The 23,453-nt window shown below is 39.3% G+C and overlaps 1 protein-coding gene across 1 annotated transcript in view; it reads right to left on the bottom strand.

Annotated features, from left to right (window-relative positions):
- Positions 1-23,453, bottom strand: part of stk32a (serine/threonine kinase 32A) — a 129,000-nt gene that overhangs the window by 33,099 nt on the left and 72,448 nt on the right. Inside the window, exons 6-8 of the mRNA XM_074672660.1 lie at positions 21,837-21,874; positions 7,888-7,977; positions 1,886-1,989 (exon numbers count right to left, since the gene is read on the bottom strand). Coding sequence (XP_074528761.1) covers positions 1,886-1,989; positions 7,888-7,977; positions 21,837-21,874 — 232 coding nt within the window. The remainder of the gene's footprint in view (positions 1-1,885; positions 1,990-7,887; positions 7,978-21,836; positions 21,875-23,453) is intronic.

Raw genomic sequence — 23,453 nt, 5'->3', positions numbered from 1 at the left:
CACACCTTTTAAATTAATGACGTTTGATATATTTTCCAAGCTTTATAGAATTAAAAAAGAATGTTTTTACAAAGTCCATTTTTATTTCTTAATGTTCTTTTCCACAATCTTTTTCTTTTTTATTTATTTTTCAATGAATTTTTAAATTATTTTATTTTATAAAAGCTTGGGAAATGAAGTCAAAAAATAATTATTTAAAAAAGTATGAAATTGTTGGAATATTTATTATGAAATATTTAATTATAATAATTCAATATTAAAGAATAGTAAAAAATATTTCATAATAAAACTAACTTATTTCATAGTTTAATGGCCATACTATATATTTGTCTGTTTTTAATTAAAATTGTATTTATTTCAAAATGTTGTTTTTATTTATTTATTTATTTATTTATTTATTTATGAATCTTTTGGGGTTTCAAACATGTAAAGACAATCATTCTGATGAAGTATTGATGAGAAAGAGTTAAAACATGCCACACTTTCTTCAAGGCTCCCATCAAAAAGGATGTGAGCTCAGCTGATCTGGGTCATGTGACTTTGGAGCAAACCATTGCTGATTTATAGGTTTTTTTTTTAAATGGGTAACACAGTTGATGCAGGGTGGTCAGACACAAACAAAAATAATTATTTTATCTAAATAAATTATTTAAATCGTTTTTAAAACACAGTTATCATGTTTAAAAAATTATTTTGAACAAAAATACTTAATATTTATATATTTTTTTTAAGTTATTCAAGTGTTAATTTTGAAGAGCAAACTTGACATATGCAGAATTGGACAGCACAAAAACTGCCAATTCACAAAGTGAAACGTCACCCAAATGACCCACTGTAAATCTGGTCATTGCTCCTCATGGACAAGTACACCTTCATGAATCTGAACCCACAACCTGTGGTTAGACCTGACAGGAGGGCACTGTGACCCAGTGAGGGGTTAAACGGTCTGAGTAAAACCTGAATGAAGAGAAAGGGGGCCAGAGTTTTAAAAAGAGAGCGATAAGGCGAAGCACACGGATTGGAAAGTGCCTGGAGCTGAATCATAGTCAGCAAGCTCGCCAAATTATCCTGCACGTCCAACAGGCTGGTTTTCAATGCCTCGAGTCAGACTCCTTCTTTATAGGCAGCCATGAAATGTGCCAGTCTTAGAAAGGTGTAGGAGAGTTTCCCTGAGAGACAGAGGGATGAAGTGAAAGCAAATTTTCAGCAGGAAGTAAAGTGAGGTGAGGGAAAGTTTAAGAAACGGAGTGAAGTATGAGGAGAGTGTGTAAATGGGGCTAACGTCAATGTCACTGTGGGTAATCTCTGGGTTTGGAGGTATGTGAGTGTGTGCTCAGCAACCCATCCATGAAAGAGTGAAGGTTAAAAGCGCTTGAGGAATCAGAGCACACAGCTGTAAGGTTAGAGCGAAGGCTTGGTGCATACACCATGGAGGTCAGGAAGAGGATAACACATATTTATGTAGGGTTAACTGAAGGTTTTGAGGTAAAAGACAGCCTGAGGGAGGACTAAAGATAAAACTGTGGGCGTGAGATGTGAGTCTGCCGACAGGAAGTTGGCTGCATGCATTTGAGGAAGACTAACAGAAAGACTTTGTTAAAAAAAAAAGTTAAGGAATTGGTTGCAGACAAACTTTCAGTCCTTTGAAAGAGGAAGTAAAAGTAGAGAGTGTGTTGTTATTACACAACTCTGAGACGGCGAAGTGCTCTGTGGTAGGCGGGCTATTTTTGGGCATCCACAGTAACACATAAAAGAAAGCTGAACAGTAAAGAGTGTATTTAGCAAAGTAAATACTGAATATTGCACACTAAATGTTATGTATTTGTATGGTCTCTGTCTTTACTTCAGTAAAGAGGATGAGTGTTTCCAGTAAAGGATGTGTCACCTGTCCTCGAAGCAGCTCATACGCCGTGATGCCCAGAGACCACCAGTCCACAGAGAAAGAGTAGCCAGGGTGGGGTCCCTCGAAGGTCTGAAAGAGTTCAGGAGCTGACATACAACAGAAAACACAGCAAGTATTAATAAAAAAGGTCCACAGAGCCACTTGGAAACAGAAGCGTTGTGGAGTAAAACATTTTGTCAAGTGACAACCAAAAAAACGCATATTTATCTAAATAACACCAATAAGACAGATGGTAAACGACTCACAGGTTTACGAGAATCATTGAGCAGATTGAAAACGTAAATCAACAAGTGGACAGACGTTTCTAGTAGAGAAATCCAACATGTGACCTCAAGAAGAATTTAAGCACAAGTCACTTGAAGCTTGTGACTGCATTAGCCATGAAATATACCAGACTGTGAAATGTAAAGACATGAACTTGTGTCAGTAAAGTAAAAAACTTTCCCAAATCTAAAACAAGCACACAGACCGCTAAGACCTGGGTTTTAATAAAGGAGCCAGAAAACTACGCCTACATAGAGAACTGCACCAAATATATCAAAATATTAATGGTTGTGTGTTTTAAGGAAACTAATAAGACTGGATAAAAGTTTGATAATATACCCTAGATTCACTTTGATTTTTTTTTCTGTTAATATATAGATTTTTTTTACCCTCCATAGTGAGCTTATGTTAGGTCATAACCTCGGCCCAAAACCAACTTTTTTATTCAATTCACAGAGTAAAAACCAGATTTAGAATATCTGCTGTTAAAAGTGTGTGTTCGTGGTCAAACCTGGTTACCTAAGGTTGGATAAAGAAGACACAGTTTGCTGGTGTTTCAGTATAAAGTGTGACCCTGCTAACTGGTGACTTATCAGCCGACCATCACTGGCTACATTTACATACAGTCAGTATTAGGGTTAAGGTCAACAGCCCGGTATGTGAAATATGCATAATAACCCGTTCAGATGCGTGAGCAAACAGAGTTATTCCTGTTTACGTGGTATCCTAGGGATGGGTACAGAATTAGGTACTTTTATGGGCACCAACTGAATTCTGTCAAAAGTACAGAGTATCGATTCAGGTAAAATCAAAAGGTACCATTGTTTAGGTACCTAAATGCATCTTTGTGATTGTGAGGGAGTGGAAGAGAAGACGATTTTCCATACTGAACATGAACACAGTATTGCAAGGTTAAATATGGAAGAATAAGTATGTTGAATTGAAAAAATATATTTTATCATAAATAAATTGATATTTTTTTACCACAAAAAAAAGTACCAAAAATTAGTACCGTTGAGTACCGGTACCGATTGCCAGGTACCGGCATCTGTACTGTATCGTTTCAAATGTGAAAGGTACCAAGTGACGCACTGAGAAAGTCATGATGCAAAGGGCATCATTTCCACTTCTTCCTGTATCCATAGAAACAGCTGCAACAACAGCAGCAGCAGCAGCATGGCAGAAAATGAACAGCCCGGAGCAGCAGGGACTTCCTGTACTCAAATAACCAAGATTCCTTGCAAACAAAACGCGTTTACATGACCAAATATTGGGGTTAGAAAAAAAGTTTTTAAAAAGGTTACTGGTGTTTACTATAGACTGTATAAAGAGTGGACAGTGTGGCTCAGCCATGTTTCATTGTACGGTTTTGACGCAAAAATTCCCCAGTCACAGGTGCCGTCAGAGTCTGTGCAGTAGAGACTGTGAGGGATTCTGGGAGAATCAGAGTGGAGCCAGGTGACAAAAGTAATGATTCTTCATTTCTTTCGAGAGTCTAATCACTTCTGGACTCTACCTCCAGGCATATTTTACAATCCCTGAAAAAAATACACAAGAACGGCAGCTGTCAATCATCGTTAAACATGGCGTAAAGCCTTGTTTTTAACCTCTTATAACTAATGAAAATGAAACTTTTCGGAAAAAAAGAGGACTTGAATACAAGACAGCCAAATGATATCTTCAAATCACCACAACAATTTGACGTGAGAAACATTTCTATGAGGTGTATTCATTTTTTAAAGTTTGACCACAGCCCATCTGGAATGGCTGGGGAGATGGATTTTTTAACCTATACTGCATCCAGCCACCAGGGGGAGCAGTTTTTGCTCGAGCCGAGCAAGATAACGTCCATTTTTTTTTACAGTCTATGGTGTTAACATGGCCGTGAGCAACCCTGTTATTGCTAATATTTCAAATATGACAGGGGTAATGACTGCATGTAAGAGTAGCCACTGACACGATTAGCTGAGAGTCACCATTTAGCCCGGTCACTCTTTTTTTCCGAAACACCTGTAGCTCTGTAACAGTCAGAACTTGACAGAAGTTGACTCCATTCCTGACAGCTCACCACAAAAAAATCCAGACATTTTTATTCTGCTTACAGCTTTAATTTATTGTTTATAAGAACGCTAACTCGTCTGAATGAATGGAGCTGAACGCTGCTTCCTTTACCTAACTTTTATGGTGACACCAACTAAAAATTGGAAGATAGTTTCTATATATTTGACTTGTTTTGATCCCAGCTCTTTTGACAGAAGCTGGCTGGGTCACTTTAATTCATGTCAAACTTTTTCCTAAAAACAGCTTCCCACTCATCAAATGTTTAATATTAGATGAAATTCTGATTGATTTAAAAGAGTGTATAAGTGTCGACGTCTTGATTAATAATCATCATCTCATCACACAGTGAATGCCCTGATTAGTTTTCTTGCTTATTAAAAAAGTGTTCTCTTTTTCTTTGTTATTAGAGTTTATGAAAAGTTGAATAAAAGTAAAGAAAAATGTGGAGGAAGTACGTGTTGTGGACATTATTCAATAATCTGAAACAGAAAAATCACATTACACAAATTGCTACAAGTACAAATGAAGTAAACTTTGTTGTTTTTCTCTGATATAAAAAATGACTCAGGTTGTTTTCGCTCAGGGCAGGTTTTAATTACCTGGATCTAATTTGGAGTCGTGACTCTCTATTGATAAATAATTGATTAAACAGGTTTTCTGAGTGGGAGAAAGAACTAAAAAAAAAACAGTTATTTTTTTTCTGGAGGGAAATGTCCTGCACACCCAGGTTAACACACACACACACACACACACACACACACACTCCTCGTTGACCTGACAGCTCAGTTCGCTCTCTTGCTAAGAAGGAAAACGTGTCGTTTGTCTACAGGAGCCTGAAAATGGTTTCTTCTCCCTAGAGGACCAATGAATTATCTATTAGACCACTGAGTATTCTCCTGAAATATACTCAAGCCTGGTTACAAGATTATTCTTCACGAGCACACGGATAAACACACAGGAAGCTGTGCCTCGTCACTGCTTGGCCTTAAATCCTGTTATCCATCAGATCTCTCCGGAGGATAAACTCACCATCACCTGACAACCGTTAACGTCTGCTGTGCTGAAGAGGAGAAAGGTTTCCAAAGACTGCGCTCGTGGCTCATTCATCAATTAGTTTTAAATGTGATAAATGAATCACTGACCATTTTCATGATTGTGTAATCAAGTAAAAATCTTAATCAGCTGATCCAAGCCTTGAATTTATGTCTGTTAATCTCTTATCCCTCTATCAATCATTTAATCAGTCTTAAAGGAAATGATTGAGTTTTTTAAATCAACCTTTGGCTGGTTGTTTCTTAAGGCTAAAGCCTGACACTCAGAGTTAATATATACAGCCCAGTGTGTTTGTTCCTCGTGTTGCAGAGTGATGAATCTACAAAACTGAACAAGAGTTGAAGCTGCCAAGGACACAGCAAAATGAGAATGAGCCAAAGTTAGCCCCCCGTATGTGTCCTTGGCAGTATGGATTAAACAGAAGCTGCTCCGTGGAGTTTACAGCAGTTATCCTAAAGAAGAGGAGGCCAAACTTTTTATGAGGGGACCACAGCCGCTCTCACTGAGACGGTTGAGTGAATTCTCTATCAGTTAATGATGACACAACCATACCTACCATTCGTTACAGACTTATCAAATCAAACCTTATCTGTCCTTCAAATGTCTATTGATCTCAAAAGATCAGTGGTCAGTTTTCTGCAGTGTTACATGTTGCATTAACATCAACAAACTCTGCTTCTGACCAAGAAACATGTTCTCCATCAGGGGGCGATATAGGCAAAATGTGTCATGTTTTTTTTCATGATGTTTTTGAGACTAATTTGACCTGCAAAAATATACTTATCCTAAATCCTGCAATATTTACAGGCACCAATTTTTGTTTTTACTTCACCATTTCAAAAATTTAACCTTGTCTTGTGTCGTCTAATGTGTTTTTTTGAATGCTCACATTTTCACATCATGATAAATACATTCATTTAAAGAGCTTTAGCTTTTTGTAAGTAGCCCATACACAGTTCAAATGCAGTTTAGTGGGACGTTACCAAACATACCTTAGTTTTGTTGATGCACTGTGCAGAAAATGTAAATGTATAGATAATTTACAACATGATTCATTTCAATGCCATTATTAATACATGTACTATGAAATCCTGGGGCTGCGTGAAAATGGACCCCAGGCTATGATGATAGCTAACTCCTCCACCTCTTCTACCTGTGATATATTGATCAGAAAGTCTTTCTCTGATGGTCAAGGTCATGGGGACCTCACTAGATTGTACACCCATATTCAATCTTTTTGGTTCTGAACTGAACCGGACCCTGGATCCCACACATACAGAGAGGATTTCTATAGATTCTGCTTAACTGGAACCAACACATAAAACCTTGTTTAACCTCTTCTAACAAATGAAAACAAAACTTTTCAGAAAAAGAGGACTTGGATACAAGACAGCCAAATAGTATCTTCAAATCACCACAACAATCGGACATGAGAAACATTTCTACGAGGAGTATTAATTTTCTAAAGTTTGACCACAGCCCTGCTGAAATGACTGGAGAGACAGATTTTTTGACCGATACTGCAGCCAGCCACCAGGGGGAGCAGTTTTTGCTCGATCCAAGTAAGATGATGTCCATTTTTTTTACAGTCTATGGTGTTTACATGGCTGTGAGCAACCCTGTTATTGCTAATATTTCAAATATGACAGGGTTAATGACTGCATGTAAGAGTAGCCACTGACACGATCAGCTGAGAGTCACCATTTAGCACGGTCACTCTTTTTTCCAAAACACCTGTAGCTCTGTAACAGTCAGAACTTGACAGAAGTTGACTTCATTCCTGACAACTCACCACAAAAAAATCCAGACATTTTTATTCTGCTTACAGCTTTGATTTATTGTTTACAAGAACGCTAACTCGTCTGATAATACAGATAATTTAGAACATGATTCATTTCAATGCCATTATTAATACATGTCAGTGAAATCCTGGGGCTGCGTGAAAATAGACCCCAGGCTATGATGATAGCTCACTCCTCCACCTCTTCTACCTGTGCTGTACTGATTAGAAAGTCTTTCCTTGATGGTCAAGGTCATGGGGACCTCACTAGATTGTACAACCATGTTTTATCTTTTTGGTTCTGAACTGAACCGGACCCTGGATCTCACACATTCAAGGAGGATTTCTATAGATTCTGCTTAACTGGAACCAACACAGACCCCCTACATTGAACCTGTTTAAACAAACTTTGAACGAAACCTTACGTCTGGAACAAAGCACCTCTGATATCTACCTAGCATGGCTAGACATGCATGAACTTTGAGTGTTAAAAAAAAAAGAAAAAAAAAGGCAGAATGAAAGAAAGAAAGAAAGAAAGAAAGAAAGAAAGAAAGAAAGAAAGAAAGAAAGAAAGACAGAAAGAAAGAAAGAAAGAAAGAAAGAAAGAAAGAAAGAAAGAAATGTACTGTGACCATGGCTTATTAATGTATTCACCTCTTTTATTTTTTTTATTAATTTATTTATTTTTATAATATTTTTTTGTTTTGTTTTCTTCTCTCTTTTGATTTTGATTTTGTTTATCTTGGCTTTGTTTTTGTCCTGTGTATATAAAATGTAAAAAAAAATCAAGAGATAATGAAAATAACAGAAAAAAGTCTTTCCTCACCCATGTACGGCTTGGTCCCAGCAATAGATGTTGCCTTCAGGTCGTCTTTTACGATGGCTGCGATGTTGAAGTCTGTCAGGTGGACGTGCCCTAGAGGAGAGAAAGATTTAATTACCTCAAGTGACTTAAAGATTAATGGATTAAATGGATATAAATATGTAACAAAGTCTGTTCAAATTCCCAGCACATATTCTAGACCTTTTTTTAAAAAAACAAACATATATATCATTTATTTACCATAAATAAACATTATAAACACGACACATATGCACACACATAAAAAAATGTGGCTGCCAGTTCATGGTTATATACACAGAGTTTCAAAGTTGTCAACATAAGAGTAATTTCTAAAGAATGAGGTAAGTGAAAATATATTAGAAGAGGCACAATTTCTCATGAAAGTAAGCTGATATTACAACACACCAAGAACGGTTTCTAGACTTTCTCAGCTTTATGTTCTGTGTTGGGTTTGTGCAAACACAGTTTCCCATCTGTATATAACTGACTTAAAGACATGATGCATGTCTTTAAGTCAGTGGAAGAAGCAGGGTGGTGAGGTGAATTTCTATGTGAGAAGATTTTTAGCAACCACCATTTCTAAAAGTAATACAATATGCAAATCATGCGACGTCACCAGTCTGTTTCTGAAACGGTAAATGAAGCACATCGGCTATCGCAGCCATATTGGTAGTGGCAAGGGCTTCATGTACAGCTATAGGGCACTTGTCAGTCATGTGACCCTGAGCTCTGCCTCTGATTGGGTGAGCTTGCGATCTTAATATCCTCTGAACCGCCGAGTTAGAAAAAGATTCACCCCCCTACAGTGGGTGATGATAGTAAAATTAGCGACTCAGACAGGAGATGATTTTTGAACCAGGCTGTAAATAGGTTAATTTCTGCTTTGAAAACAGCTTTTTTTGGCTTAGTGTGTCTGTGACTTCCTGTACTTCCAGAGCCAGCCTCAAGCGAACACTCGAGAAACAGCAGATTTTAGCACTTCACCATTGTCTCATATTCTTAGTAAAGGTCGACCGATATGGGTTTTTTGGGGGCCGATGCCGATGCCGATGCTTTCCAAATTTGGGCAGCCGATGCCGATATGCATAGCCGATTTTTCCAATTTGATATTCAGGCCGATTGTTTAATAAATATATATTTATCACATTTTTGTGAAACGTAGCAATTTCTGAGCAAATAAAAGAAATCTATTACAACAGGTCGTGTCCAGTCCTCTGAACATTTATTCGGCTTTCAAAACAATAAAATATTTTGTCTGAGTAAACACACAATGTAACAAGCAGTAGTGAACATTCACACTCTTCTTAAAATGTCAAAAAAGAAATTTAAACTTATTAATATAATTTGAACAAAAGTATGTAATGTATCCAAGTGGTTCCACAAGTTTGAGGTGCTCATCTTTTTTGTGCCTGATCAAAAATTGCGTCATTTTATACAACGGATCAAAAATCGGCTTTTTAAAAGAAAATATGGCCGATGGCCAATAGAGACAAATGTCCAAATATCGGCCGGCCGATATATCGGTCTACCTCTAATTCTTAGACCTGAAGTTGCCGCTTGGTCTCTGATATGATCTGAAGACCCCCCCAACATATTCCAGATCTTAATGTGAAATAGATTTTCTTAAAAAAGATCAAATGCAAGTAAACTGGGGCTGTACTAATGCAACAAAACCTGTGTGTGTGTGTGTGTGTGCATCGTCGTAGCAGGTCTGAACAAAAACTGTTCTAGCGACAGCCTCCCAAAGTCAAACCACTGACCTGTGTCTCACAGTGCTGCAAGATAGCCCGAGTCTTTGCTATGCACACTGAGCCCACACTAATGAGCTGAATATACAGTGTGTGTGTGTGTGTGTGTGTGTGTGTGTGTGTGTGTGTGTGTGTGTGTGTGTGTGTGTGTGTGTGTGTGTGTATAGTGAAAGAGTGATACAGAGCAGGAGAGGTTTTGCTGCAGAGCGATTGTTTGCATGACTCAGGTAGCCTCACACACACACACACACACACACACAGTGAGACGTTGGACCTTTTCTCCTTCAGTTATTTAAATGTATATTTAAGTTACCATACTGAGCTTTAAAGATAAGCCAGTTCGAGGAAAATATAGCGAAATCCTTTCTTCTCTCGGTCTTTTTGTTACTCTGCATTATCACGCCCTTTCATTCAGTTTTTATTCCACCCTCCTCTCTTCACCTCTCTAAACCCCGTCCTTATTTTCCAGGTTTTAATTTGCTGTTTCCTGCATAAACCTCATATCTTTATTCTTCTACTTAACGCTTTGACCTCTTTACCCCTCTGAGTCTGTATTCAGTGTTGTAGTTTCGTGACTGTTGATCAAAATGTGGAGTTATAAAAGAAAGCTTCCCGAGGTCTGTGACAAAGGTGCAGCAGGACTCGAACATCACTTGAGTCTCCGAGTGGAGCTCAAGCAAGAATCTTGTTTTCATATTTAATGATCCCTCCTGTCAGATACTTATCTTATCCTCTTTTCCCCTCTCCTGCCTTCGTTTCTCTCCGCTTTGCAAGAGACAGATTTGGGACAAGAGTTTTAACAGTAGCCAGCAGGGAGGAACAAGACGGCTGACATCAAAATGCAGAGCTAGTGGGCTTGAAGGTGTTTGGTGGTAACTTCATATGTTTCAACATGAGCATGGATGTCATTTCAGTCGGTTTAAAAGAGCTCCAGGGAAGGTGGCGATGATTCATGGCTTTGTTTGTTCCAGTTTGGCGTGAGAAGCAGAACCAGCCTCGAGTGGCTTGTTGCTGAGGCTGTGGACTCGTGGGACGGCTCCACTTTAATTAAGTTTTCAATATCTAAGTGTATTTCTCTCCATGTCTGACTCTAACCTCCTGAAAAAGTCTGAGGAGAGGGTGGTGTGGGTGGCAGAAGTTGCTCTATAACATTGATTAACATTCATTTGTTTAATAGTCGTCTGATTCTTTACAAAACCCTAAGAGCACTCATTTTTAGTTTTATAGCTAAAAATATATATACATCAACTCTTTAACTAATCAGTGATCTCGCTTATGGTAGCAACCCTGAACTTTTCTTGAGTTTCAGTTCAGCCAGCAGCTGGTGATAAACTTTGTTTACAGTCTCATTAGACGGCAGTGATTAAAGTAAAGGGAAATGTGTCTTTGAAAGAAATCTGTCATTAAATCTTTGTAATAGTGCCCATTCATCGCCTTCTGCTGAGTCTTAGTTTCATTGTTAATAATAAATCACACAGGGGCTTGACTGTATTTTATTTCAGTGGTATGAATCTAAAAAGGAACTTTTCTTAAGCGTGAGAATCAAGCTTTTCATTATTTCAAATATGGATGAAAAGTAATTAAGTTGGATGTTGGATGATTTTTACTATTTTTGCTCCTGTGTTTGGAGATCCTACATGTAACCATTGCCGCATTATTTACATGTGAAATCAGCTGTAAGCAGCCTGTAGCATGTCAATGCTAACTGGTGCAAGGCCTGATGTTTACCCTAAGAAGTGACAACATCAACCAGTCCTTCCATCCATCGTTATTGGGAACGTAAGATCTATCTCCAATAAGATGGATGAGCTAGCCAAGCTAACCCAGCAACAGAGGGCATACCAGAAGGCAGAGTAGCATCACGCTATTCACAGACATGGCTAACAGAGCTAACACCAGACACCAACGTCACATTGGAAGAGCTTCACCTGCTGTGAGCAGACAGGATCCAGGAGACAGAGACTGAACAGACTGCTGAAGAAGCTCAGTCCTGGACCCTGTGGAGGTGGAGGCTGGCTGACTGGACAATGATGGACAAGCTGTCAGCATCTATTTTACTATGGACCTTTTTACACTTTCTATACACTTTCTTACTTTTGTTTTCTTGATTGCTGCTGTGACTCCTGAATTTCCCCTCAGGGATAAATAAAGTGTTTTCTATTCTATTCTAAACACCAAGGTCTGGCCCTCACAGGCCTCAAGAGGGCTGGCCAATCAGAAGACTGGGGGTTTGTGGAGTGAGAAGCCTTATATTTGAAGTAAACCAGATGCATCGACAGTCCGTCTCTGCTCTGTCACGCTAACGGCTTAAATAGGTTTTCATTCAACTAACTTACACTGGATCTGTTCCATTGCAGTCCGTCTGCGTGGCTGGTCCGCCACGTCACAGGTATTACGATATGGAGCTGTGACACATAAATTCAGCATAGGGAAGATCAGGCGGGACAGGAAGTTGTGACCGGAAATTACCTGAAAATGCCTTGTGACTTTCAAAATAACACAAACCCTGTCAAAATCAGTTCGTAATTATCTCGACTATGATGACAAACTATCATAGTGAGCAGAGCCAAACCAGGAGTCAACAGGTTTGAGGTTTTACAGCCCAACATGAATGAGGAGAGACTCATCAATGGAGTGGGAAGAGCAGGAACTCCTCGGTCTGTGACTCCAGCTGTCTGTCAGTCATACAGCTTGATGGACTGAACATGCAGGCTGACTGGTATATTAGAGGCATTAAAGAGACGTCAGCTAAAATGAATTAAGTTTTCTCAAACACAAGAGTGGGAAAAATAAAGATTTTTTTTTTAACTGTAAATTTTCAGCTTTATTCATAAAAGTTAAGCTACTATGGAAGTACAAGAAAGACAGTAAGAAGCCTAAAACACATCACCCCCTCTTTAAGGTACACAAAATATAAAAACAAGTTTTGTCAAGGCCTCAGGAGTAAAGAAAAAAGATTAATATTATTAATATATATATATACATATAATATTATTAAATGTGTTGGGTTTTTTTCAGCTTAAATAGTCATATTTGGTCAGAAATTTTCACAACTGAGAGAAACACCCAGTCATCAGAAGAGTTGTTGGAAGGACAAACAAGTCAGAGTCAGCATCAGATGCAGATTTGTAGAATTTGTAGAAAAAAGATAAAGATCACACCGAGATGAACTTTGACAGTTTCTAAATCTTTCTGATTGAAAACAGTTTTCGTCAGTGGATTGCACGCAGAGGACTGTGAATGGTTGAAATTGTTCCCAATTGGCGGGTCCATTAGGAAAAATTAAAAGCAAATCTTAGGAGAAAAAAAGGTTATACTTCTGGCCTGTGTCCTTAACTGCTTGTTGGTACGTCAGTGTGGAGCTTCAAAAGCCTGAATAAAACTGAAACAACAGATATGTAACACTTATTTCCCTCTGATTTCAAGCTGCCTCTACACTGTTCAAGAGAACGTGTGTGTGAACGCCAAGAAATGTGTTGAGCCTTAAAGAGGCATCATTTCCTAAATTTCAGACTAAAATCTTCAGCTCTGTGATCTGTCATGAGTCGATTAAATGAAGTCTGATTAGATGAAACGAAGTCTGTGGATGCTGGGACTGCGTGCTGGATGAACAATGGCTCAGCAGGTCTCCTGGTAGCTTAGTTATCTAACATGTTTTACTGGGATTACCTCCACAACTGTCCAGGTTTGATCCTTCTGTTGTGTCACGCTCAAAACACATCTCTCCTGTTTTTAATTTCTTTTTTCTTATCGTTACCTCAGCACACCTGCACCACTGATAACAGTCATGGTACTTTAACTGCTGATACTGCAATGACCTTCAGTGTGTCTGTCAATAATGAACCCACCATGAATTATGGGAGATCTTTTAAGTATGGAAAACAGAGAGGAAGTATCAAGGGATTATTAGTCTAGGTTATCATAAAGATTGGCTGCACACAGAAGCAGCGTTTAGCTCCATTTCTTCAGACCAGTTAGCGTTCTTTAAACACTTTTGAAGCATAAAGATGTCCGGTTGTTCTGTGATCAGTTAAAAAAAAAAAATACTACACAACAGAGCCACTGTCTATCAAGTTGTGACAGTTAAAGAGCTACCGGTGTTTTGGAGTTAATAGCAACCATGCTAACTGGTGATTCTCAGCCAAATGTAGCAGTGATTATGCAACAACCTCTATTCTAAAACTATGAGACGATGCTGAAGTGCTGAAATCTGCTGTTTCTCGAGTGTCCACCTGAGGCTGACTCCAAAAGTACCTGAAGTCACTTACACACTAAGCCTAAAAAGCTGTTTTCACAGCAGAAATTAATATATTTACAGCCTGGTTCAAAAAACATCTCCTGTCTGAATTGCTAGTTTCACTATGTAGGTGGATGAATTTTTTTTTAACTCGACAGTTTAGAGCAGTGTTTCCCAAACTTTTTTTCAGGTGAAAAAGCCACGTCGACCCAATCCAAAATATGTCCAATCTAAAACCAATTGACAAGAAAACTGTGCAAAGATTAAAAAGGGTTTTTAATCATGTTTCTGCACCATCTTACATCTTTTGTACCAGCTAACCAACCTAACAAATTTGAAAAATGCATTTCAGCTTACATTTTTACTGTGACAGGGGTAGCCTGGTTGCTTTCAGAATTGTATCCCAGTCATGTGATATTCAGGACAAGATATTAAGATGCGATGTTAATCCAGAATAAAGGTAACAGCATCCGTTCATGCCTCTTTTTCAGCGCGAAGTCACTGCACAGTTGTAACAAGCTGCAACAGCTCAGTTTCTGCAGCTGGTGCCCGTCCAAGATCCAGCAGCGACTTTGGACTTTAAAACTCAAAGGGGTTTTTGAATCTGACTTCAGATATGTCTTTTGGAAACTAACAACTAACTAACAACAACAAGTAATGGCAGTAATCAATGGGTCAGCTCTTTCTTGTTTGAGTAGCACCAGCTCATGGCTTCAGACTTTTGAAAAGCAGTTACATGTTTCCAGTTACAGTAAACATTGTGGTGATGAACCTTCAAAATGAAAACATGAGCTATGACAGAGTGAGGAGCCAATCATCAGTAAACAAATCGGCAAGGGGAGACTTCTTCTGGTTAAGGAAAGCATGAATTTCATGTAAGCATTTTGAAAACTAATTTGGTGACCCATAAAAAATCTCTGGCGACCAACCTTTGGGTCAGGACCCAGAGAGGCACAGCTCAGCTCATGTGACTGACAGGGGCCTTATAGCTGTAAGTGTGGAGACTGGAAACCCGCTTCCAATATGGCCGTACAAGCCAATTTGCTTCCAAACTCTGTTTCAGAAACAGACGGATGACACTGGAGAAACTATGTCCATTAATTTTACAGTCTATGTGATTAACAGCTGAGAGTCACCAGTTACTAGGGTCAGGTGCTGGTGAAACACCAGCAATGTCTGCGGCTGTGTTGTTAAATGTGCCTTCTTTATCCAACCACAATAAACCAGGTTTGACCTCAGATAAGAAACATTAACTGTTGACACTCTGATTATAATGGGTGAGTAATGGAATAGCCTCATGATACTTGGGTCACAATATGATAAAATCACAATATTGTGATATATTGCGATATTCTACACAGTTAACTATTTGATTGAAAAAAACCTTTTCTGTTTTATTGTGTTTGAAATAAGTAAAGTAGGATGCAGTGTTTTATATATACACTTAACTTTAAAATATAAAGTGTGTCAAGTTTGTCACTTAAACTACTGCAACATAAACTATTGTTGTAAAAAAGTTATTGGGTAAAAGACATGGTAGGATGGTGAAACTGATAAATGTCACTTGCTGTAACCAATGTAACTCATGAAAAAAACTATTATTGTGCAAAACATGACTATGATGATCATTTTATTAGTCTCCTACATTGTAAAAATTACACCGAAAATGATTTTAAACTAAGGCTGCACGGTAGGGCAAGGGTTAGCGCTGCAGCCTTACAGCAAAAAGGTCATCGGTTCGATTCCCAGCTTGGCCGGTGGGCCTTTCTGTGTGGAGTTTGCATGTTCTCCTCGTGCATGCGTTGGTTCTCTCCGAGTCCGCCGGCTTCCTCCCACAGTCCAAATAACATGCTTATTAGGTTAACTGAACACTCTAAATTGTCTGTAGGTGTGAGTGTGTTGTCTGTCTCTATGTCAGCCCTTGGTTTGACTGACGACCAGTCCAGGGTGTACCCTGTCTCTCGCTCAATGACAGCTGGGATAGACTCCAGCCACCCGTGACCCTGAACAGGATAAGGGGTTCAGAAAATGAATAAATGAATGAATGATTTTAAACTAACTGACCCAAGAATAGAGAGAAAACATTGATGTTTCGGCATCAAAACCCACATCATTAAGTTTAGGGATAAGATATTTGACTAAACTTTAGGGCGTATTCAGACCTGGACTGTTTGGTCCACATTAAACGGACCAGGGTTTGTTTCCCACGCTGGTGCGGACTTTCCATGCAGGTGTGAATAGACACAAACGAACCCTGGTGCGGACCAAACAACCGGACCGAGACCCACTTTTTGAGGTGGTCTCGGTCCACTTCCAAATGAACTCTGGTGCGGTTCGTGGTTCTCTGGTGCAGGTCTGAATACAAACCAAGGTCCATCCGAACTAACTACAGGTTACATGCGCCTTTTGGGCCTATAAAGCCACCGTAACCTAACCGTCTTTGGTTCATACATGATCCTCCTGTTTAGCCACACTGTTATTAGCATGTTGTGGGTCAGGACACGCAGAGCATAGCGTCTCCTTGCTGCGCGTATTCCTCTTCCTGTTCCTAAATTTGAAACGGAGCGTTGTTAAGCCTTCTTGGAAGGAGCTGCTCTTGAAACTGAAAATGATTTTGCAGCTCTAATAAGAGCACAAACACATGTTTACCTCCATTTCCGGGTCTGTATTCTGTGTGTCACCTTTGTCAGTGCTGTCCAATGAGAGCACTGATCGTCACACACGTGGATGTGTTTACAGAATATAGTCCACTTGCACAAAGTACAATCTGAATACGAACCGCACTAAACGAAAAAAATAAAGTCCGCTTTTGGTCCGGACCAAACAAGCAGACCAAAAGAATTTTCTGATTTTCTGTCTGAATACAGCCTTAAAATCATATTTATTATACATACAGCGGAGTAGCTCTTTGGCGCCATCTACTGCAGTGGAGGCGTGGAAGATGTATCGTACTTCCAACTCACCTTAAATATGAATTTTTGTTGAACAAAAATTTGATATTAAGAGTTGAAATATGGATATTTTATCACAGGTCAAAGTTTTCCGATGTATTGCTGTATCGTTTTTTTTTCACACCTCTACGAAATACAGTTTTCACTTTGCTTATTCAATTGTTTTAGGCCAAGGTTATGACCAAACATGGACTCGTTATAGAGACTGAACAATAAGGGAACATAAATTATGATAAACAGATACAGATGGCATGTCACTTGACAAACCATTGTACCCTGCAGCGCCTCTGCAGTCAAAATACGTCTGCATCTGCCGTTATTGATCAACAAATAATCCCTCTATATGGAAAATAAGGATATCAATAAGCTTCATGCATTTCTAAGTTGTATTATTTTCTTTCAATTTGCTTGTAGACATACGGCATTATTGGCGTTCAATTGTTCAGTGCAAAGAACACAATTAAAAATAGCCAAAACCACAGCACTATTATAACAGTACACTTTACGTTTATAGATTCTGTCTATGTAAGTGCAATTTAACTAAAATCAACTGCTTGTTCTGTCACTGACGGAACAATAATCCTAATCCCCCGTCTTTCATTCATTGTCCTACTTCTAACAAGACAAGACTGTATGTTGTCAAAAGAGTCCCATGGGTTTTGAATTGGCAAACATGCTAAGATGCTTCTATTGTTCAGGAGGAGGAGGAGGAGAAGGAGGAGGAGCGAGCTGTGGTTTCCCTCATTTCACCTCAGTTCCTGCGTGTGTCTGTGAGCTGCTCGTGTCAGATAACCTAGACAGCGGCCCTCTTGGAGCTTCCCTCAGCATCCTGGGGCTACGCCGTGTATTAAAAAAAACGACATCACACGTGCATGAGTAAATTGTTTTTCTGTATTTGAAGCAGCTCCCAGAGGAGCGCGGGGGGAACGGGTCAATTCCAGCTTGCAAAATTGACTGGTGAGCAGAAGCAAAACAGCTCGCTCCCCCACTTCTCCTCCCCTCGTACCTCATGTTGTTTCAGACGCAAGCAGAGAGGAAAACCACCGGTGTGAGCAGAAAAACACACCGAGGTTAGAGAAGAGGAGAGCTTATTGAGTCTGAAAGAACACGCACGCATACAGAAAGAGGGAGAAGGTGCCAGTGAGTGTTTGTTGTCCTTTGGAAATCAGGCTGACAAAGCTGCCTCTTTATCTCTCTTCTTCACAAATCTCCTTCAATCTTTGTCCACCTTGTTTTTCTTCCTTTGAAACGTCTTTCTTCCCAGAAATGTTTGCTCATCACTTCCTTTCTCCTTGTCTCATCCTTGTGGCTCTCCCTGTGTTTCACTCTGTTTTATCTTTTCTGTCTCTCTTTCTTCCATCCTTTCTCTCCTCCTTTCTTTCTGTCTTTCTTTGTTTGCCTCATCCTGCCATCCTTGATTCCTCCTCTGCTCTTTGAAGCAGATGCCCGGTGCCCTCTGAGTCCCTGGGGACTGTGTCTATCAATTTGAGCATGTGTGGCCAAAATGATGCAAAGTATCAAGCTCTCTGACTCTTCTCATGTTGAGAGCTTTAAAGGTAGAGTATGCAGGATTTTTTTGGAAAATAAAATGTCAACTTTTACAGGAATAATCCTGCTCAATTGTCTCCTACGTGCCTCTATACATGTGTGTCAGTGTCTGTGTCTGCCTTGATCCCCTCCTCTGCCTGGATGTTGATGTTTTGGTTGTATCAGGATGTTTCTGGGTAGAAAGTAAGTTTTTGTTTATTTGTTTTTGTGGAACTCCAAGAGAAGGTTAACAGGTATGCTGGCCAAATACTGTTACTTCTTTTGAGTGTGTTTCGTCAAGTGTTTAGCTAACGTTTTGTGGGCAAAGGGGCAATAAGGTTTTCTTCTTTCTGCTCCTTTTCATTCATTTCAGATTTTTCTCTTCTTTATTTATATTTCATGTATATATTCTTTTACATAAAAACATGAATGAAATAAAGATCAACTATAAGCTTTAAACTTTGCGTATTGATGATTGCAGGGGGAAGCTAATCAGAGCAGCTACAATAGTGGACGTAGCATTGAGAAGGAAAGACACAACCCAAGTGAAACAAAACTCCAAACAGATAAAGCTTTTTCCTAAGCGAGGGTGAAGCTTGGCTTGACTTTCACTCGCTTTCAGGAACTTGGAGAGCAGCACAGGGACGAAAGTGACGTAAGTTAGTATGTGTCAAATACCCGTGATTAGCTCGTGCTAACATGCTAAGTCAGGTGCACAGCTCTTGAGTCTCTCCCACGTAGAAACGTGATGCTACAGGTGGTTGCTGGGCTAGTGAGTGTGTTCACGTAGTCATGGTCGAAAACTGTGGGTGTGTGCTGCTGCTGGCACTGAGCCAAGGAGGAGGAGCCCAGTTTGAATGGTATGTTTAGTAACGAGTTCCCAAAATTTATTGCTGCTGTAAAACTGTCCCTTTGGCTTGGTGGCTCAGGGGCCAGCCTCAAATGAACACTCCTGTTCATGTCTCATGGCTAAAGCGTTACCACACTGTGACATCACTGTGTCTGGCGCACATGATCGTTTTTAAGAGGAACAAACTGTACAGCATGGGTGCTCAAATTCTTTTCAGTGAAGGGCCAAAATTGAATCAGGGTGGAGGGTTGCAGGCAAAAACTAAACATTCATGTTGCAGTCAAGTGATTAAAAAAAATTAACCAAGTTAATCACATGTCTTCTCTGCGATTAATCATGATTAATCATGATTAATCATGATTAATCACATTTCCCTTGGGCTTACTAAAGACTACAGATACAATCTATTGAAAAACTACAATTGACTTGATTCTGTTTCCAGTTGTGCTGTCAAAGGGTTTGAATAGTCAATCAGATTAATCTCAGGGTTGCAGTGGATATTAATCACTTTTCATTTTGCATGAGCAGACTCAAGAAAGGAGGAAATAATTTTGCACTTTACATGATAATTAATCACCTTGAACAGTTCAAGTTATCAAAAACCTTGTGCTTCTTGATGGAGCCTTGTACAATCCATCTTGAGAGGCAACTTGCAAAATCTTTGTAAAAACCATGTCCTCACTGTTATCAGTGGGTCTTGAGTTTGTTGCAATCTACTTTGCAATTGTGTCAATTTGACCAAGGTAAACCTACTGGAGCCCCGAAGCAGAAAGAAAACTCCTTCCTGCAGTGTATAGCACTTTATTGCTGTGAATGCAGTAATGCATCGGCCCTTTGGTTTTGTCACAGTTGCAGACAGTTTGACACCCTGATTTCAGTGGAAATGTGTTGGGAATCAACAGACTCCACCAGCTCTCTGATGGCAGTTGGTAAACAATGATCACCATGGCAACATCTGGCTTCAGATGAGCCTCAGCTAAAAGGCTTACATGATTAAAAACTTACACACAGGACACACAGAATTTCATTTTAACAGCGTTTCAGAGATGAGACTTGCATTTTCCCTCAGTCAGGTCATTATTTTCATAACTGTTCTTTAAAATTTAATTCATTGCTTCAAATTTTGAAAAGATGCAGCCATTTCAACTTTAAATTCATTTATCCACTTAACTGATTCATCCATTAATTTACTTTCATCCAAGAGTTCATGGCAGGTTAATTTAGCATTCTGCATTAGCAGTTGAGTGCCAGCTTTTCATGAATTATTTCAACCATTTTCAGACATAAATTCAGTCATTCACGTTTAGCATTCTGCTTTTGCAGTTGAGCACAAGCTTTTCAAGACTTAATTCAAATGATTTCAGACATAACTTTAGCCATTCTTGTTCAGAATTTTGCTCTAGCAGTTCAGCGCAAGCATTTTAAGACTTCATTCAACCATTTTCAGACAAACCTTCAGTCATTCAGGTTCAGCTTTCGTTGCATTAGCAGTTCAGCGCAAGCTGCTTCAGCATTCTGCATTCACAGCGCAATTTCTTCAGAAATTGCTTTTCTAGTTTTGGTCTACAATTCTTTTTTTATTTATTTATTTTACTCAAATCTACTTGGACAAACCGCCAAAAATGCGTTGCCAGAGACATTTCAGGGATTTTGAGTCATCCTACACAGCAGATGAGTTAATTGAGTCAATATTTTTAATCAGATTAATCACAATGATGAGATTAATCTGATTATTGCTTGACAGCCCTAGTTTTCTAACAAGTAACAAAAATTCCTGCAGACCCTACCTTTAATGTTGGATAATAATTAAATGACTGTTGTTACTTAAATTCAATTTGTCTGTCAGAAACATCCTCTTATAATTTATCTGGCTGCTAGCTACGGTTACTTAGGTTTGCTTTTCTCCAGGTGCACTTGGTTGTTTTACTTTTCTGTCTCAAAAGCCTGGTTCAGTTTCACAGGATGTGTTGGGTCACAGTAACTCCTTAGCTCTTCGCGGTGAACAGAGACTCCTTCGTGTGTATACTGCACTATCATGCATGTCTTAGAAAGCCTGTTTCTCCAGGGATCATTTATGACCTCTTTAAGTGGCTTTGATTTACAGCAGGCCTCCCTCCAACAAACACATACAGTTTATGTTATTCTCATGTGCATGTGTGCCGATTTAATTATGTGCAACAGACCCTAAAACCTGCGATGGCACTTAATCAATCATTCACAGCGGGGTTTTCCTCACAGCAGAAAGGAGCCATGATGAATATTAACCCTGTCTTTCACACTCCTCTTACATCACTCCATTTCATTTCATAAAGATAGAGATGTGAGCTCTGTGTTATATTTGTCAAGAGCAGGTTTGAGGTATTTTCCTCCATGCTGTCTGTGAATCCTGCTTTGAGCCTTTCAACGTCTTTGATCTGTGCAGAAATGATCCGTAGGGTTGCTTAAATCCTGAGTCATTAGCTGCTAAGTCTTGAATTTGGAGCACTAAGTCATGTCAGGATATACTGGCATAGAATGACTATTATAAAACCCAAAAAACATTTATTATATTAAGTGTCTTTGCCCTGAAAATGACCTCGAGCATCCATCTGTACAGAGTAAAAATAGAGGAAACTCACCGTGTTCATCCAGCAGGATGTTGTCTGGTTTGATGTCTCTGAAAGCACAAACAGAGCACAGGTTAGTGAGTTATTATACATGTGTGTTTATACATATTTACAACACAGAGGAAAACAAATGAGGTTTACAGAATCAGTCCAAGAAAGAATATCGTAAGATTCAGAGTCTCTTGACAACAACATATGAAGGGACAGTTTGGTGTGAACTGTTGGCCACGAAAACAAACACTCTAAAGATGCTAAGAGGAGGATCTGTTTTAATTGGACTGCAGCGCCACCTTCTGGCCTGGAGTCTCACACACACACACACGCACTGTTGTAAAGATGTGACTTTTAACCAGGTCTGTGTTTCTTTTGGAAAAAAGTTTCTTTGTTCAAGTCAACTGTTTACTGAATACAACGCAACGAGGTAATGTATTTATCAGTGCAATTAGGTAGCGCTGTTGTTTGAAGCGTGACAATAAGCAAATATTGCAAGTTTGTATGTACCATATGTCAGTAGCCGGCTATATGTAGTGCTATCGGCAGCCTGGTGCTACGACATATCAATAGGCTAACGTGAGAACAAGCTAACTGACAGTTTGTACAGTAGTTTAGTAGCTGTCTATGTGCAGCTCTACTGACAGCCCGTGGTTATGTCCTGCCAGTCATCTACCAATCAGAGCTAGCATAACCTCACTTTTCATTTTTGATAGACTCTCAAGTTTAGTATCAAGAAAAACACAGATCTCTCTTCTCAAAACAAAACTTTGTCAGTCAACGACTTAGACGTGCTGTAAAACAATCCGGTCTGGCTCGACACAACTGGGAAGCTACGAAGAAGCTACAAAGCAGCATTTCGAAATAACCAACATTGGTGCTGATAATCTCATTTCAAGGTGTAGATTACAATGAGGCATATATCTGGAAAAGAGACCACTGTCAACTCCTCACAGCGCCTTTAACCCATTGATGTCTGTTGTCGCAAATTTGCAACATACCCTGCCAGGTCTTGATGCAGCTGAGATGACCTTTGTATTGCACCAATGCCTATTGATTTATGCTCTACACACACCAAGGATCATATCAAATGTACCATGTCCCAATACATTGGTCAGAGGGTGAACTTATTGTATCTGTACACATCATACAACTTAATTATAACTGTTTTATATGCTATATTCAATCAGACAGGGGACGACAGTAGATGGAGCAGGAAACGGTGAGAGTGGAGAATGACATACATGAAACAGGCCACAGGCTGGATTCAAACCCATGCCACCTGTTCAAGGAAAAACCTCACGGGGCCCCGATTGAAACCTCTAGGCCAACTGTGCCTTATAAACACACACTTTCAGTTATCCAATGCCAAGAAGCCAAACATCGCCTGATGTGTGTTTGTATGTAGACGATAATGACGTGTTGACTGAAAGTGTCATGGATCACTCTGTTCTTCCATCCTCAGGCTTTGGCATCCCACAGGGGCAACTGGAAAGTCTGGGAGCTCCCAGAACAAAGCCATACCACCAGATAAAACCCATTACATGCAAATAATAACTTTTTTTTGATGAGAATTGTCTTGTCTGGATGTTAAATTTAGGGATGCACTGATACCAATCCTTGTATCGGTGTCCCTCA

This window comes from Halichoeres trimaculatus, unplaced genomic scaffold (assembly GCF_033239565.1).
Source record: "Halichoeres trimaculatus isolate MK-OKI-2021-1 unplaced genomic scaffold, fHalTri1.1 fHalTri1_scaffold_6, whole genome shotgun sequence".
Classification (NCBI taxonomy): Eukaryota; Metazoa; Chordata; class Actinopteri; order Labriformes; family Labridae; genus Halichoeres; species Halichoeres trimaculatus.
This window is presented reverse-complemented; position numbering and strand designations above follow the sequence as displayed.